Source organism: Lepisosteus oculatus, chromosome 22 (assembly GCF_040954835.1).
Source record: "Lepisosteus oculatus isolate fLepOcu1 chromosome 22, fLepOcu1.hap2, whole genome shotgun sequence".
NCBI classification, from domain to species: Eukaryota; Metazoa; Chordata; class Actinopteri; order Semionotiformes; family Lepisosteidae; genus Lepisosteus; species Lepisosteus oculatus.
Window position 1 is genome coordinate 239,091 of NC_090717.1, and position 17,399 is coordinate 256,489.

The window sequence follows — 17,399 nt, forward strand, 5'->3', positions numbered from 1 at the left end:
CCCCAATGTACTGACCCTCCCTCACTATACTGTACTGACCCCCCACTGTACTGACCCCCCTCACTATACTGTACTGACCCTCCATCACTATACTGTACTGACCCCCCACTGTACTGACCCTCCCTCACTATACTGTACTGACCCCCCACTGTACTGACCCTCCCTCACTATACTGTACTGACCCTCCCTCACTATACTGTACTGACCCCCCACTGTACTGACCCTCCCTCACTATACTGTACTGACCCTCCCTCACTATACTGTACTGACCCGTCGCACTATACTGTACTGACCCCCACTGTACTGACCCTCCCTCACTATACTGTACTGACCCCCTTCACTATACTGTACTGACCCTCCCTCACTATACTGTACTGACCCCCTTCACTATACTGTACTGACCCTCCATCACTATACTGTACTGACCCCCCACTGTACTGACCCTCCCTCACTATACTGTACTGACCCCCTTCACTATACTGTACTGACCCCCCACTGTACTGACCCTCCCTCACTATACTGTACTGACCCTCCATCACTATACTGTACTGACCCCCCAATGTACTGACCCCCCTCACTATACTGTACTGACCCTCCATCACTATACGGTACTGACCCCCCAATGTACTGACCCTCCCTCACTATACTGTACTGACCCCCCACTGTACTGACCCCCCTCACTATACTGTACTGACCCTCCATCACTATACTGTACTGACCCCCCACTGTACTGACCCTCCCTCACTATACTGTACTGACCCTCCCTCAGTGTACTGTACTGACCCCCACTATACTGTACTGACCCCCTTCACTATACTGTACTGACCCTCCATCACTATACTGTACTGACCCCCACTATACTGTACTGACCCCCTTCACTATACTGTACTGACCCTCCATCACTATACTGTACTGACCCCCACTGTACTGACCCCCCTCACTATACTGTACTGACCCCCTTCACTATACTGTACTGACCCCCCAATGTACTGACCCTCCCTCACTATACTGTACTGACCCTCCCTCAGTGTACTGTACTGACCCCCCACTGTACTGACCCTCCCTGTACTGACCCTCCCTCACTATACTGTACTGACCCCTCGCACTATACTGTACTGACCCCCCACTGTACTGACCCCCCTCACTATACTGTACTGACCCTCCATCACTATACTGTACTGACCCCCACTATACTGTACTGACCCCCTTCACTATACTGTACTGACCCCCTTCACTATACTGTACTGACCCCCCACTGTACTGACCCTCCCTCACTATACTGTACTGACCCTCCATCACTATACTGTACTGACCCCCCAATGTACTGACCCCCCTCACTATACTGTACTGACCCTCCATCACTATACTGTACTGACCCCCCAATGTACTGACCCTCCCTCACTATACTGTACTGACCCCCCACTGTACTGACCCCCCTCACTATACTGTACTGACCCTCCATCACTATACTGTACTGACCCCCCACTGTACTGACCCTCCCTCACTATACTGTACTGACCCCCCACTGTACTGACCCTCCCTCACTATACTGTACTGACCCTCCCTCACTATACTGTACTGACCCCCCACTGTACTGACCCTCCCTCACTATACTGTACTGACCCTCCCTCACTATACTGTACTGACCCGTCGCACTATACTGTACTGACCCCCACTGTACTGACCCTCCCTCACTATACTGTACTGACCCCCTTCACTATACTGTACTGACCCTCCCTCACTATACTGTACTGACCCCCTTCACTATACTGTACTGACCCTCCATCACTATACTGTACTGACCCCCCACTGTACTGACCCTCCCTCACTATACTGTACTGACCCCCTTCACTATACTGTACTGACCCCCCACTGTACTGACCCTCCCTCACTATACTGTACTGACCCTCCATCACTATACTGTACTGACCCCCCAATGTACTGACCCCCCTCACTATACTGTACTGACCCTCCATCACTATACGGTACTGACCCCCCAATGTACTGACCCTCCCTCACTATACTGTACTGACCCCCCACTGTACTGACCCCCCTCACTATACTGTACTGACCCTCCATCACTATACTGTACTGACCCCCCACTGTACTGACCCTCCCTCACTATACTGTACTGACCCTCCCTCACTATACTGTACTGACCCCCCACTGTACTGACCCTCCCTCACTATACTGTACTGACCCTCCCTCACTATACTGTACTGACCCCCCACTGTACTGACCCTCCCTCACTATACTGTACTGACCCTCCCTCACTATACTGTACTGACCCCCCACTGTACTGACCCTCCCTCACTATACTGTACTGACCCTCCCTCACTATACTGTACTGACCCGTCGCACTATACTGTACTGACCCCCACTGTACTGACCCTCCCTCACTATACTGTACTGACCCCCTTCACTATACTGTACTGACCCTCCATCACTATACTGTACTGACCCCCCACTGTACTGACCCCCCTCACTATACTGTACTGACCCTCCATCACTATACTGTACTGACCCCCCACTGTACTGACCCTCCCTCACTATACTGTACTGACCCCCTTCACTATACTGTACTGACCCCCCACTGTACTGACCCCCCTCACTATACTGTACTGACCCTCCATCACTAAACTGTACTGACCCCCCACTGTACTGACCCTCCCTCACTATACTGTACTGACCCTCCCCGTACTGACCCTCCCTCACTATACTGTACTGACCCCTCGCACTATACTGTACTGACCCCCCTCACTATACTGTACTGACCCTCCATCACTATACTGTACTGACCCCCACTATACTGTACTGACCCCCCTCACTATACTGTACTGACCCTCCATCACTATACTGTACTGACCCCCCACTGTACTGACCCTCCCTCACTATACTGTACTGACCCTCCCTCACTATACTGTACTGACCCCTCGCACTATACTGTACTGACCCCCACTGTACTGACCCTCCCTCACTATACTGTACTGACCCCCTTCACTATACTGTACTGACCCTCCATCACTATACTGTACTGACCCCCCAATGTACTGACCCCCCTCACTATACTGTACTGACCCTCCATCACTATACTGTACTGACCCCCCAATGTACTGACCCTCCCTCACTATACTGTACTGACCCTCCCTCACTATACTGTACTGACCCCCCACTGTACTGACCCTCCCTCACTATACTGTACTGACCCCCCACTGTACTGACCCTCCTTCACTATACTGTACTGACCCTCCCTCACTATACTGTACTGACCCCCCACTGTACTGACCCCCCTCACTATACTGTACTGACCCCCCTCACTATACTGTACTGACCCCTCGCACTATACTGTACTGACCCCCCACTGTACTAACCCTCCCCCACTATACTGTACTGACCCCCCTCACTATACTGTACTGACCCTCCCTCACTATACTGTACTGACCCCCCTCACTATACTGTACTTACCCCTCGCACTATACTGTACTGACCCCCCTCACTATACTGTACTGACCCTCCATCACTATACTGTACTGACCCCCACTATACTGTACTGACCCTCCCTCACTATACTGTACTGACCCCTCGCACTATACTGTACTGACCCCCCACTGTACTGACCCCCCACTGTACTGACCCCCCTCACTATACTGTACTGACCCTCCATCACTATACTGTAGTGACCCCCACTATACTGTACTGACCCCCTTCACTATACTGTACTGACCCCCCAATGTACTGACCCTCCCTCACTATACTGTACTGACCCTCCCTCAGTGTACTGTACTGACCCTCCCCGTACTGACCCTCCCTCACTATACTGTACTGACCCTCCCTCAGTGTACTGTACTGCCCCCCCTGTAAAGTACTGAGCCCCTCCCTGTACTGTACTGTACTGAGCCCCCCACTGTGAAGTACTGAGCCCCTCCCTGTACTGTACTGGCCCCCCACTGTACTGTACTGACCCTCCATCACTATACTGTACTGACCCCCCACTGTACTGACCCCCCTCACTATACTGTACTGACCCTCCATCACTATACTGTACTGACCCCCCACTGTACTGACCCTCCCTCACTATACTGTACTGACCCCCTTCACTATACTGTACTGACCCCCCACTGTACTGACCCCCCTCACTATACTGTACTGACCCTCCATCACTAAACTGTACTGACCCCCCACTGTACTGACCCTCCCTCACTATACTGTACTGACCCTCCCCGTACTGACCCTCCCTCACTATACTGTACTGACCCCTCGCACTATACTGTACTGACCCCCCTCACTATACTGTACTGACCCTCCATCACTATACTGTACTGACCCCCACTATACTGTACTGACCCCCCTCACTATACTGTACTGACCCTCCATCACTATACTGTACTGACCCCCCACTGTACTGACCCTCCCTCACTATACTGTACTGACCCTCCCTCACTATACTGTACTGACCCCTCGCACTATACTGTACTGACCCCCACTGTACTGACCCTCCCTCACTATACTGTACTGACCCCCTTCACTATACTGTACTGACCCTCCATCACTATACTGTACTGACCCCCCAATGTACTGACCCCCCTCACTATACTGTACTGACCCTCCATCACTATACTGTACTGACCCCCCAATGTACTGACCCTCCCTCACTATACTGTACTGACCCTCCCTCACTATACTGTACTGACCCCCCACTGTACTGACCCTCCCTCACTATACTGTACTGACCCCCCACTGTACTGACCCTCCTTCACTATACTGTACTGACCCTCCCTCACTATACTGTACTGACCCCCCACTGTACTGACCCCCCTCACTATACTGTACTGACCCCCCTCACTATACTGTACTGACCCCTCGCACTATACTGTACTGACCCCCCACTGTACTAACCCTCCCCCACTATACTGTACTGACCCCCCTCACTATACTGTACTGACCCTCCCTCACTATACTGTACTGACCCCCCTCACTATACTGTACTTACCCCTCGCACTATACTGTACTGACCCCCCTCACTATACTGTACTGACCCTCCATCACTATACTGTACTGACCCCCACTATACTGTACTGACCCTCCCTCACTATACTGTACTGACCCCTCGCACTATACTGTACTGACCCCCCACTGTACTGACCCCCCACTGTACTGACCCCCCTCACTATACTGTACTGACCCTCCATCACTATACTGTAGTGACCCCCACTATACTGTACTGACCCCCTTCACTATACTGTACTGACCCCCCAATGTACTGACCCTCCCTCACTATACTGTACTGACCCTCCCTCAGTGTACTGTACTGACCCCCCACTGTACTAACCCTCCCCCACTATACTGTACTGACCCCCCTCACTATACTGTACTGACCCTCCCTCACTATACTGTACTGACCCCCCTCACTATACTGTACTTACCCCTCGCACTATACTGTACTGACCCCCCTCACTATACTGTACTGACCCTCCATCACTATACTGTACTGACCCCCACTATACTGTACTGACCCTCCCTCACTATACTGTACTGACCCCTCGCACTATACTGTACTGACCCCCCACTGTACTGACCCCCCACTGTACTGACCCCCCTCACTATACTGTACTGACCCTCCATCACTATACTGTAGTGACCCCCACTATACTGTACTGACCCCCTTCACTATACTGTACTGACCCCCCAATGTACTGACCCTCCCTCACTATACTGTACTGACCCTCCCTCAGTGTACTGTACTGACCCTCCCCGTACTGACCCTCCCTCACTATACTGTACTGACCCTCCCTCAGTGTACTGTACTGCCCCCCCTGTAAAGTACTGAGCCCCTCCCTGTACTGTACTGTACTGAGCCCCCCACTGTGAAGTACTGAGCCCCTCCCTGTACTGTACTGGCCCCCCACTGTACTGTACTGAGCCCCTCACTGTAAAGTACTGACCCCCAACAGTACTGTAGTATCCAACACTGCACTGCAGTGCCGGCCATGTGTAAGTTTTGGGGTGGCCCCTGTGCTGCGCCCCGCTAGAGCAGTGGAGGTTCCATGCCGGACACCGGGCACTGAGCCAGGGAGAGGGAGAAGCACCCTGTGATTGTGACCCTGTGACCTCATGGTTTGCTGGGGCAGAGCTCAGTGCCTTCTGCTTGGCAGGTCCCACACAACAACTGCTGGACATGTTACAGTCTGTCTCCTCTTGTCCAGGGTGCTGGGACTATCCTGAGCCCGAAAGGCCTTCCTCAAGAAACTCCTGATTCAGGTGTTAATGATGATGATGATGGCAAAAAAGAACATCTCTGTTAGTGTCCGAGCCCAGCTGGTGCAGAAGGGTCGGCCACGGGTGTAAACGCAGCTGGCGGTTCTGGTTGGGTTGTGTTGCACAGAATGCTGTACATTACTGGACGAGTGCAGCTCTATCCCAGGAGGCACTGCAGGACTGCTACAAGAACCGAAGAGATTCCTACTGCGCTTTCAGAAGCACTGGATTGTGGAGCGACCGGGCGGTGGTGGCTGCTACTATGTCATGGAGGATATTTTGGACAACATCCCCTGCATGCCCGCCTGGTGCTGGCAGAAAGGCCAGGCTGTTGCCAGCATTGTGCAGCGGCTGCTCTGTGGGACGGGGGTCACTGCGCTCGGTGTCCCAGAGACAAGGCGGTGAATGAGGGAGCTGCGATGGGACACACAGCAGGCTCGGCCCTGCTCCCGGTGCGGGTCAAGCTGGGATTGTCAGGACACTGTAGTGACATGCTAATAGTTTGGTAATAGCTCAGCAATGGCACTGTAACTACACTGTTGCTGTACTTCAGTGTGGCAGGAGGAATAACAGTGTAATTGTGTAGTAATTGCCCGGTAATGGCAACACTAGTGTTAAGGCACAGTAACAGGAACATCAGCCTGCAGCAGTGCTGTGATGGGCACTGCAGAGTCCTGGTGAGTCCTGGCATTCCAGGGCTCCTCTGAGGGCCCTTAACATCAGGGCCATCAGGCTGCAGAAGTAGCTTCTTCTTCTACTGTCCGGATGCTGGCTAGCCAATCAGACTGCTTGACCCAGCTGTGACCTTGGGAGCTGTCAGTCACGTGCTCGCCGCCCTGGATCGTGCTGTTGTGTGACATCATTGCAAAGCTGCTGTGTGATTGGTTGATTTGCTTGTTACTAGTGGTGCATGAAGGGCTTGATTGGCTGCCTGTGAGTCAGGAAGGGGGGGGGGGGCAGCTCTGTCACTCCCACCCCAGTGACCAGACGCCAGCTCTCCCCTGCGTCCAGCTCACTGCTTTCCACAGGAGGTCCTGTCCTTCTTTGGAACAAATCAAATGTACTACTTCTCAGAAGAAAAATCTAGCAATTTCCATAAACTCCCCATACAATTAGTGCTGCTTTTTTCATGCTGTAGTTAAACAGATACAGAGAGTCCGCTAAGAGCGAGCTGTGATTTGCAGTGACTTGTGCAGACACACAGGAGCAAGCAGTCGTGTGCAGTGGGCATAAGGAAAGTAGGGTGATTTGAGACAAGAATCCTGATATCCCACCTGGAATCTGAGCCAACAACCTTCCAGGATCATACCACACTGCTCTCGCTTGGGTCAGATTTAAACTGACCTCCTCAATGTGCTGTCCGTTACTATCCATTATTGGCCACTACTGTTCCTTACTGCCTGTTACTGCCCAATACTGCCCGTTACTGCCTGTTACTGCTCATTACTGCTCATTACTGCCCGTTACTGCCCATTACTGCCCATTACTGCCTGTTACTGCCTGTTACTGCTTATTATTGCCCATTACTGCCCAATACTGCTCATTACTGCCCGTTACTGCCCATTATTGCCATTACTGCCCAATACTGCCCATTACTGCCTGTTACTGCTCATTACTGCCTGTTACTGCCCATTATTGCCCATTACTGCCCGTTACTGCCCGTTACTGCCCGTTACTGCCTGTTACTGCTCATTATTGCCCATTACTGCCCAATACTGCTCATTACTGCCCGTTACTGCCCATTATTGCCATTACTGCCCAATACTGCCCGTTACTGCCCGTTACTGCCTGTTACTGCCTGTTACTGCCCGTTACTGCCCGTTACTGCCCGTTACTGCCCATTATTGCCCATTACTGCCCAATACTGCTCATTACAGCCCGTTACTGCCCATTATTGCCATTACTGCCCAATACTGCTCATTACTGCCCGTTACTGCCCATTATTGCCATTACTGCCCGTTACTGCCCGTTACTGCCCGTTACTGCCCATTATTGCCCATTACTGCCCAATACTGCCCGTTACTGCCCGTTACTGCCTGTTACTGATCATTACTGCCCATTATTGCCTGTTACTGTGTTACTGATTGTTACTACCCGTTACTGCCCTTTACTCCCTATTGCTGCTTGTTAATGCCCATTACTGCCCGTTACTGCCCATTACTGCCTATTACTGCCTGTTACTGTTCATTACTGCCAGTTACTGGCAGTTACTGCCAGTTACTGCCTGTTACTGCCCATTACTGCCTGTTACTGCTCATTACTGCTCATTACTGCCCATTACTGCTCATTACTGTTCATTACTGCCTGTTATTGTTCATTACTGTCCATTATTGCCTGTTACTGTGTTACTGATTGTTACTACCCGTTACTGCCCTTTACTCCCCATTACTGCTTGTTACTGCCTGTTTTTCTCCAATATACAAAGGCTTCTAGCCAGCATATGGAAAGAATAACATGTTTGGTGTGCATCTAAGAGCCTGTTTGTTACATGACATGGCTTAAGTACTGCACACAATTAACATATCAGTTCTATATTGGATGTATAGACATTTATTATAAATGTTAAGTGCACTAACTAAATTGGCCATGTGTCTATTACAAATGTAATGTTAAACTAGCACTGTCACTGAATTCATGTTTATCTATATTCAATTATTTTCATCCTTAATCTCCTTGGGAACTTAATTTTGCCACAACGGAAAAGAGACACATCTCTGTAGAAGTTGTTCAATTCAGTGCTGGCAATTTCTGATAGTATTTAATTTGCACTATTTTCAGTCATCATGACTGTACTGTTGGTTTTAAAATCTTCAAGATGGGTTTGTAATGTGTTTAAATCCACCACAGATTAATGTGTTTTGTTACTACATTGTGTGGAAATATAAAATTGGAAGCAGCATTAAATCTCACTCTTTTGCCTCAGGCCCTATGCAGCTGTGAGCTCTGGTGTGTTAGTGTTGGGCCCTCGTTGTGCCTGGTGTTGTTTTATAGTCAGAGTCTGGTGTTTGAACCACAAGAGCAGCACTGATGTCCTTAAGCAGATCAGGACACAGCGGAGCCTATGCTGTCCTGTGGACTCCAGCTCCCCCAGTCGCCCTCCGCTCCACCCCTGTCTCTCCATGTGGGGAACCTCGCAGAGTCCCTGATGCACACAGTGTTGGAGGCAGTGACTGAGGCAGAGTGTTGGAGGCAGTGACTGAGGCAGAGTGTTGGAGGTAGTGACTGAGGCAGAGTGTTGGAGGCAGTGACTGAGGCAGAGTGGTGGAGGCAGTGAATGAGACAGTGACTGAGGCAGAGTGGTGGAGGCAGTGACTGAGGCAGAGTGTTGCAGGTAGGGAATGAGGCAGTGACTAAGGCAGAGTGTTGGAGGTAGTGAATTAGGTAGTGTGATGGAGGTATTGAATGAGACAGTGACTGAGGCAGAGTGGTGGAGGTAGGGATGAGGTAGTGACTGAGGCAGAGTGTTGGAGGCAGTGACTGAGGCAGAGTGTTGGAGGCAGTGACTGAGGCAGAGTGTTGGAGGTAGTGACTGAGGCAGAGTGGTGGAGGCAGTGAATGAGACAGTGACTGAGGCAGAGTGGTGGAGGCAGTGACTGAGGCAGAGTGTTGCAGGTAGGGAATGAGGCAGTGACTGAGGCAGAGTTTTAGAGGTAGTGAATGAGGCAGAGACTGAGGCAGAGTGGTGGAGGCAGTGAATGAGACAGTGACTGAGGCAGAGTGGTGGAGGTAGGGAATGAGGTAGTGACTGAGGCAGGGTGATGGAGGTAGTGAATGAGGCAGAGTGGTGGAGGCAGTGAATGAGACAGTGACTGAGGCAGAGTGGTGGAGGCAGTGACTGAGGCAGAGTGTTGGAGGTAGTGACTGAGGCAGAGTGGTGGAGGCAGTGAATGAGACAGTGACTGAGGCAGAGTGGTGGAGGCAGTGACTGAGGCAGAGTGTTGCAGGTAGGGAATGAGGCAGTGACTGAGGCAGAGTGTTGGAGGTAGTGAATTAGGTAGTGTGATGGAGGTATTGAATGAGACAGTGACTGAGGCAGAGTGTTGGAGGTAGTGAATGAGGCAGAGACTGAGGCAGAGTGGTGGAGGTAGGGAATGAGGTAGTGACTGAGGCAGGGTGATGGAGGTAGTGACTGAGGCAGGGTGATGGAGGTAGTGACTGAGGCAGAGTGGTGGAGGTAGGGAATGAGGTAGTGACTGAGGCAGGGTGATGGAGGTAGTGAATGAGGCAGAGTGGTGGAGGTAGGGAATGAGGTAGTGACTGAGGCAGGGTGATGGAGGTAGTGAATGAGGCAGAGTGGTGGAGGTAGGGAATGAGGTAGTGACTGAGGCAGGGTGATGGAGGTAGTGAATGAGGCAGAGTGGTGGAGGTATTGGATGAGACAGTGACTGAGGCAGAGTGTTGGAGGTAGTGAATGAGGCAGAGACTGAGGCAGAGTGGTGGAGGCAGTGAATGAGACAGTGACTGAGGCAGAGTGGTGGAGGTAGGGAATGAGGTAGTGACTGAGGCAGGGTGATGGAGGTAGTGAATGAGGCAGAGTGGTGGAGGTATTGGATGAGACAGTGACTGAGGCAGAGTGTTGGAGGTAGTGACTGAGGCAGAGTGATGGAGGTAGGAAGGTCCCAGAGGGGTGGCCAGGTAGGCAGGTTGCTCTGATGAGGCCTTGTGTCTTTACTCTGTTGTCTTTCTCCACAGGATAGAGAGCTGAGGCCAGAGGAGATAGATGGTGAGTCTGCGTGTCTGCCTCTCTCTCCCTGTCTGTGTGTCTCACTGTCTGTGTGTCTCTCTCAATTCAATTCAATTTTTCAATTTAAAGTGCTTTATTGGCATGACCAATGTGTAAAATCAATGTTGCCAAAGCAAAACAAATACAGTGAACATAAAACAAAAATCTAAATACATTTACAGACATTTACAATAAAGACACAATCATAAGATATTTACATATAAATATATGGAGCGTTATTGAGAGACAGACTCTCAATAAGTTCCTCAGGCTTTGACAGGAGATCACATACTGGGCTGCCAGTTCAACTGAATTCCCCCCTCTTCCCTCTCCCAGGAGGCCTTGGAGTTGTTATGATTCTGGCAGGTGTGGGAATTCTGGGATTGGATGTGTGCATTTAGGGAAGAATGTTTCTCTAATCCCAGAATATCTGTCAAAGTGCACCTCTGTCTCTATTTCTCCCTGCTGGCAGTGGGAGCGCAGCCTGTCCTCTCTGGGCATCCAGGTCTGCCTGTGTCGCCCAGTTTCTATGGCCAGGCTGTGGTCACTGAGCCTGTACTTCGTCAGGGTCTGTTTCTGTTTGCTGTTAATTATCTCAGTTATCTCAGTTTATCTCAGTGTGTATTGTCTGTTAAGGTTTCTGTAGCATTCCAGTTTATGTGTTTGTGTGTGTGTGTCCCAATGTGTGAGATATTGTTGTTTGATCTGTGCTGTGATGTGGTTGAGTCTGAGTCGTGGTGCTCTAGCAGTGCTGTCCTGAGGCTGGTTAGTGTCGGTGTGGCTCAGGTCAGTGAGCCTCAGGACCAGCTGGCTCAGGGGGCTCTGTTTTGGGCTCAGCTCTTGGCTCAGCAGGGCTTTGAGGTGGTAGGAATTTTGGTCGCTGTTTTTTAGATGTAGCCAATACTTTAATACTCTTTTCTGTATGTTTATCATTGTGAGTACTGGCCTAATTTGGTCTTGGACGTATTGTTAGGTGCTTTTCTCTGCACACGGAGGATGTTTCTACAGATCTCCATGTGCAGAGTTTCTGTGGGGTGTTTGTCCCATTGAGTGTAATCCTAGTCTGTGAGGGGACCCCACACTTCACTGCCGCATAGGTCAATGGGTTGGATTACACTTTGAAATATTTGGAGCCAGATTCTTGTTGGTGGGTTGATGTTGAAGAGCCTCCTTCTTATTGTGTAGAAAGCCCTGAGTGCCTTCTCCCTCAGTGCCTTCACTGCCAGGTCAAAACTCCCAGAAGAGCTGATGGTGAGACCGAGATATGTGTAGCTGGATGTCTGTCTCTGTCTCTCTGTCTCACACCCAGCCTCTCTATTTGTCTGCAGAGCTGAAAGAGGCCTTCAAGGAGTTTGATAAGGACCGAGACGGCTTCATCAGCTGTAAGGACCTGGGCAACTGCATGCGGACGATGGGCTACATGCCCACCGAGATGGAGCTGATCGAGCTCAGCCAGCAGATCAACATGAACTGTGAGTCGCACCCAGCACCTGTGCTCCTGTCCCCTGTCTGTCTGATCCCCGGTCTGTCCCCGAGTCTGCCCCCCTCATACCCCAGTCTGTCAGTCTATCCCCTCAGTCTGTCCCCCTGTTTGTCCCTCCAGTCTGTCCCAGTCTCTCAGTCTGTCCCCCAGTCTTTCCCAGTATGTCCCCAGTCTGTCAGTGTTTCCCCCCAGTCAGTCCACCCAGTCTGTCAGTGTGTCCCCCCAGTCTGTCAGTCTGTCCCCAGTCCGGATCCAGGGCTGTGTCCCTGACTCTCTTTCTGTCCGGCAGTGGGGGGCCATGTGGACTTTGAGGACTTTGTGGAGCTGATGGGTCCCAAGCTGCTGGCGGAGACGGCAGACATGATCGGAGTGAAGGAGCTGAGAGATGCCTTCAGAGAGGTGAGAGAGGTGGAGGGACAGGAGATGGAGGAGGGAGAGAGGAGGAGACAGATGGAGAGGAGAGGAAGAGGGATGAAGAAGGAGCTAGCATTTCATTTGTATCCGTGCTTTCATTTCTCACAGATTTGTGGAGCTATCACTCATCTCCCTTCCCTCTCCTCTCCCCTGACTGTCTCTCCTGTCTCCTATCCCTCTCTCCTCTCCTCTCTCCTCTCCCCTGTCGCTCTCTGCTCTCTCCTGATTGTCTCTCCTCTCTCTGTCCCTCCCAGTTTGACACGAATGGCGATGGGGAGATCAGCACAGCAGAGCTCAGGGAGGCCATGAAGAAGCTGCTGGGGCAGCAGGTGGGACATCGAGACCTGGAGGAGATCCTGAGGGACATCGACCTGAATGGAGACGGACATGTGGACTTCGAGGGTGAGGGTCCTGGGGTCTCCCCAGAGAGACAGCGAGAGACTGGGGTCTCCCCAGAGAGACAGCGAGAGACTGGGGTCTCCCCAGAGAGACAGCGAGGGACTGGGGTCTCCCCAGAGAAACAGCGAGAGACTGGGGTCTCCCCAGAGAGACAGCGAGAGACTGGGGTCTCCCCAGAGAGACAGCGAGAGACTGGGGTCTCCCCAGAGAGACAGCGAGGGACTGGGGTCTCCCCAGAGAGACAGCGAGAGACTGGGGTCTCCCCAGAGAAACAGCGAGAGACTGGGGGCTCCCCAGAGAGACAGCGAGGGACTGGGGTCTCCCCAGAGAAACAGCGAGAGACTGGGGTCTCCCCAGAGAGACAGTAAGGGACTGGGGGCTCCCCAGAGAGACAGTGAGGGACTGGGGCTCCCCAGAGAGACAGGGAGGGACTGGGGGCTCCCCATATAGATGGTGAGAGACTGGGGGCAACCCAGAGAGACAGTGAGGGACTGGGGCTCCCCAGAGAGAGGGATGGTGCTCAGGTTATCTGCTGCCCAGGGGATCAGAGCGCCTCTCCGAGGGAGGAGAGAGAGTCAGATACGGATAACGTGATAGTTTCCTGCACTGATTTGCTCCCTCTCTTTTCCACTAATCTCATTCTTTTGGGAATTCTGGGATTAGATTCTTTATTTTACAGAAGAATGTCGATCTAATCCTGGAGTATTTCTCACAGTGCAGCAGGAAGTGCATCTCTGTCTCTGCTTCTCCCCGCTGGCAGTGGGAGAACAGCCTGTCTTCTCTGGACAGCCAGGCCTACCTGTGTCCAGTTTCTATGTCCAGTCTGTGGTCACTCTGGGGGCGGAGCGGTGGCACTGTCGCTAAGGATCTGCGGCTGTAGCTCGAAGGTTGCTGGTTCAAATCCCGCGGCCGCCAGAGAAAACCTACTCCGTTGAGCCCCTGAGGAAGGCCCTTAACCCCAACTGCTCCAGGGGCGCTGTACAATGGCTGACCCTGCGCTCTGACCCCAAGCTTCTCTCCCTGTCTGTGTCTCAAGACTAATTCCTAATGCAAGAAATTGTATAGGGCTAATAAAGTGATCTTATCTTATCTTACTCTGCCTGTGCTCTCTGGACAGCCAGGTCTGCCTGTGTCCAGTTTCTATGGCCAGGCTGTGCTTACAAAGCCTATTATTTGTCAGGGTCTGTTTCTCTTTACTGTCTCTCACCCTGGTCAGGTATTCTGCTAGTGTGTGTTGTCTGTTTAAGGCTTGTGTGCAAGGTAGCGTATGGTGCTGTAACTGGGTTGACCCAAACAGCCTTTTGATTTATCTGCCCTCTCACTGTCCCTCCCTGCTCTCTGCAGAGTTCGTCAGGATGATGTCGCGCTGAGGACAGGAGGTGTGGCGTCTCTGTGGATTTTCACTGGAGGAGAGCAGCTATCCCCACCCTGTCCCTGAGAGAGAGGGGAGAGAAGAGATGGGGAAAGGGAACAAGAGTGAGAGGGAAGAGAGAGGGAAGAGGAAAGAAAGGAGACCGACTGAGCCATCAGCCCTGAGAGAACTGGAAACGTTTGAAGTACCTCTGACCTGGAGAGACACTAATCACTATGACCTCTATATTCGTTTCACTGCCACCTTGATAGGACTGTCTGAACAGAACACTGAACCACAGTGACCAGCTGACACCCTGACTGATCTGCGCACTGACCGCCAGACAGAGACGTCGTCAGACGGATGGACATTCTCAGCACTTTCTCACCCCTGCCCTCCCCGTTTCATATCCTGGCTGGGGGCGGGGACCCCCCACCCCGTGTCTGCCGTGTTTTTCTGCGTGTCTGTGTGCCTGTGCACGAGACTCCGTGTGGAGCTGTGCGTGTGCCGTGGCGTGAGTGTGCAGGCGTGTTTCCAAGCCTCTGTTGTCTCTCTGTGTGCGTCTGTCCTCATCCCTGTGGCTGCATGCATGCCAAAAACACACAACCAAATGAATGAAGAGGCTTGTTCTTATTCAAGAGGAAATGATGAATAAATCATGCAAATGAGGATCTGAGTGCTTCTGGTCGCTCTCTCCCTCGACCGGGACGGCATGCCGCTGCCTGGGGATAGGGGCTGCTGTGTGGATTCTGGGGATTCATTAACATATCGATCTGTTTATTGATCGGAGTCTTGGCACAGCTCCGTAGCGGAAGCCATGCTGTTTTATTCGCAGAAGTGGTCAGTTAAGAGATGCTCCGCAGTCTGGAGAGACACAGCCTCCTGTTCTCAGGAGAGGTGTTCTCTGGTGTCTCCCGTTAGTGACTGACAGGACTAATCCTGCCACCTGGTGGCCAAAACCGAGCATAGTATTCCACAACGAAGTGTTCCTCACACATGGAGACAATCCTACTGTTATAATAATAATAATAATAATAATTGCTTACACTTATATAGCGCTTTTCTGGACACTCCACTCAAAGCGCTTTACAGGTAATGGGGATCCCTTCCACCACCACCAATGTGTAGCATCCACCTGGATGATGCGACAGCAGCCATAGTGCGCCAGAACGCTCACCACACATCAGCTATCAGTGGGGAGGAGAGCAGAGTAATGTAGTCAATTCATAGAGGGGGAGTATTAGGAGGCCATGATTGGTAAGGGCCAATTGGAAATTTGGCCAGGACACCGGGGTTACATCCCTACTCTTTTCGAGAAGCGCCCTGGGATTTTTAATGACCACAGAGAGTCAGGACCTCGGTTTTACATCTCATCCGAAGGACGGCGCCTGTTTACAGTATAGTGTCCCCATCACTATACTGGGGCATTAGGACCCACATGGACCACAGGGTGAGCGCCCCCTGCTGGCCCCACTAACACCTCTTACAGCAGCAACCTTAGTTTTTCCCAGGAGGTCTCCCATCCAGGTACTGACTAGGCTCACACCTGCTTAGCTTCAGTGGGCTGCTAGTTGTGAGTTGCAGGGTGATATGGCTGCTGGATACTGTTGCACATCCCAGCATCCCTTCAGCCTGTTATCAACTGCTGTTCACAAGGGAGCAAAGATTTGAAGTCATAGCGCATTGAGTGATGTACTGAGTTTTGCTATGGTATTCTACAGATTTGGATAAAGAAAAAAAATGTATTTACATTTTTATCAGATTGCAAAAAGGGCCCAGAATAACTCCAGCATCTAGATCAGATGAGAGAGAAGTTTTGTTTTCCCTCTGAGGGTCTTTTCAATGTCGTATGATGACGTCTGCTGAGGACTGACAGGCCAGGTTGCCATGGAGATGAGCCATCCCTCTCTCTCCCGCACGGCGCTCTCCTGCTCTCTGGTGGCGGACCTTGTAATTACAAAAGGAATTACACCTGAAGAAGGCTTCACAGCCGAAACGTTGTGTTTTCTCTCTTCTCTTTTCCGCATGGAATAAACCTATTACTTGTTCCTTTGCAGCCTACGCATGCTGACGCAGCTCCCCACCTGAACTACTTGTAATTGCAGGTTCATCAGACTCCCTGCGGCTGCAGCAGGCAGCTGGGAGTGAGTGTGTGAGAACATACGAGCGGAGACAAACAAGAGGAGGGCATCTGACTCCATTTTCACTGGTTATTCTGGAGACGTTCCCGGGGGTGACTTTGAGGAATCTGAAACCTTGGATCAGGTTCCCTCATAGTCCTCTCAGTTCAAGACATTCAGTTCCTTCAGCCTGTCAGTGTGGGACACTCCCTTCAGACTAAAGACACTCAGTTCCTCCAGCCTGTCAGTGTGGGACACTCCCTTCAGGCTAAAGACACTCAGTTCCTCCACCCTGTCAGTGTGGGACACTCCCTTCGGACTAAAGAGACTCAGTTCCCTCAGACCGTCAGTGCGGGACACTCCCTTCAGACTAAAGAGACTCAGTTCCTCCCGCCTGTCAGTGTGGGATACTCCCTTCAGACTAAAGAGACTCAGTTCCCTCAGACCGTCAGTGTGGGACAATGCTTTCAGGCTAAAGAGACTCAGTTCCTCTAGCCTGTCAATGTTGGACACTCCCTTCAGACTAAAGAGACTCTGTTCCTTCAGCCTGTCAGTGTGGGACACTGACACTCCTTTCAGACTAAAGAGAGTCAGTTTCTTCAGCCTGTCAGTGTGGGACACTCCCACCAGACTAAAGAGACTCAGTTCCTCCAG

General features: G+C 51.6%; 1 protein-coding gene across 5 annotated transcripts in view; it reads left to right on the forward strand.

The window, feature by feature from the left end:
- The window catches only part of cabp1a (calcium binding protein 1a), a 42,352-nt gene extending 27,058 nt beyond the window's left edge, over positions 1-15,294 (forward strand). For all 5 annotated transcript variants that reach the window (XM_069182195.1, XM_069182196.1, XM_069182197.1 and 2 more), the window contains 5 exons: positions 10,948-10,978; positions 12,307-12,450; positions 12,751-12,860; positions 13,130-13,277; positions 14,619-15,294. In XM_069182195.1, the coding sequence (XP_069038296.1) occupies positions 10,948-10,978; positions 12,307-12,450; positions 12,751-12,860; positions 13,130-13,277; positions 14,619-14,644 (459 nt within the window). In that variant the 3' untranslated portion in view covers positions 14,645-15,294. The remainder of the gene's footprint in view (positions 1-10,947; positions 10,979-12,306; positions 12,451-12,750; positions 12,861-13,129; positions 13,278-14,618) is intronic.
- The last annotated feature ends 2,105 nt before the right edge of the window (positions 15,295-17,399 follow it).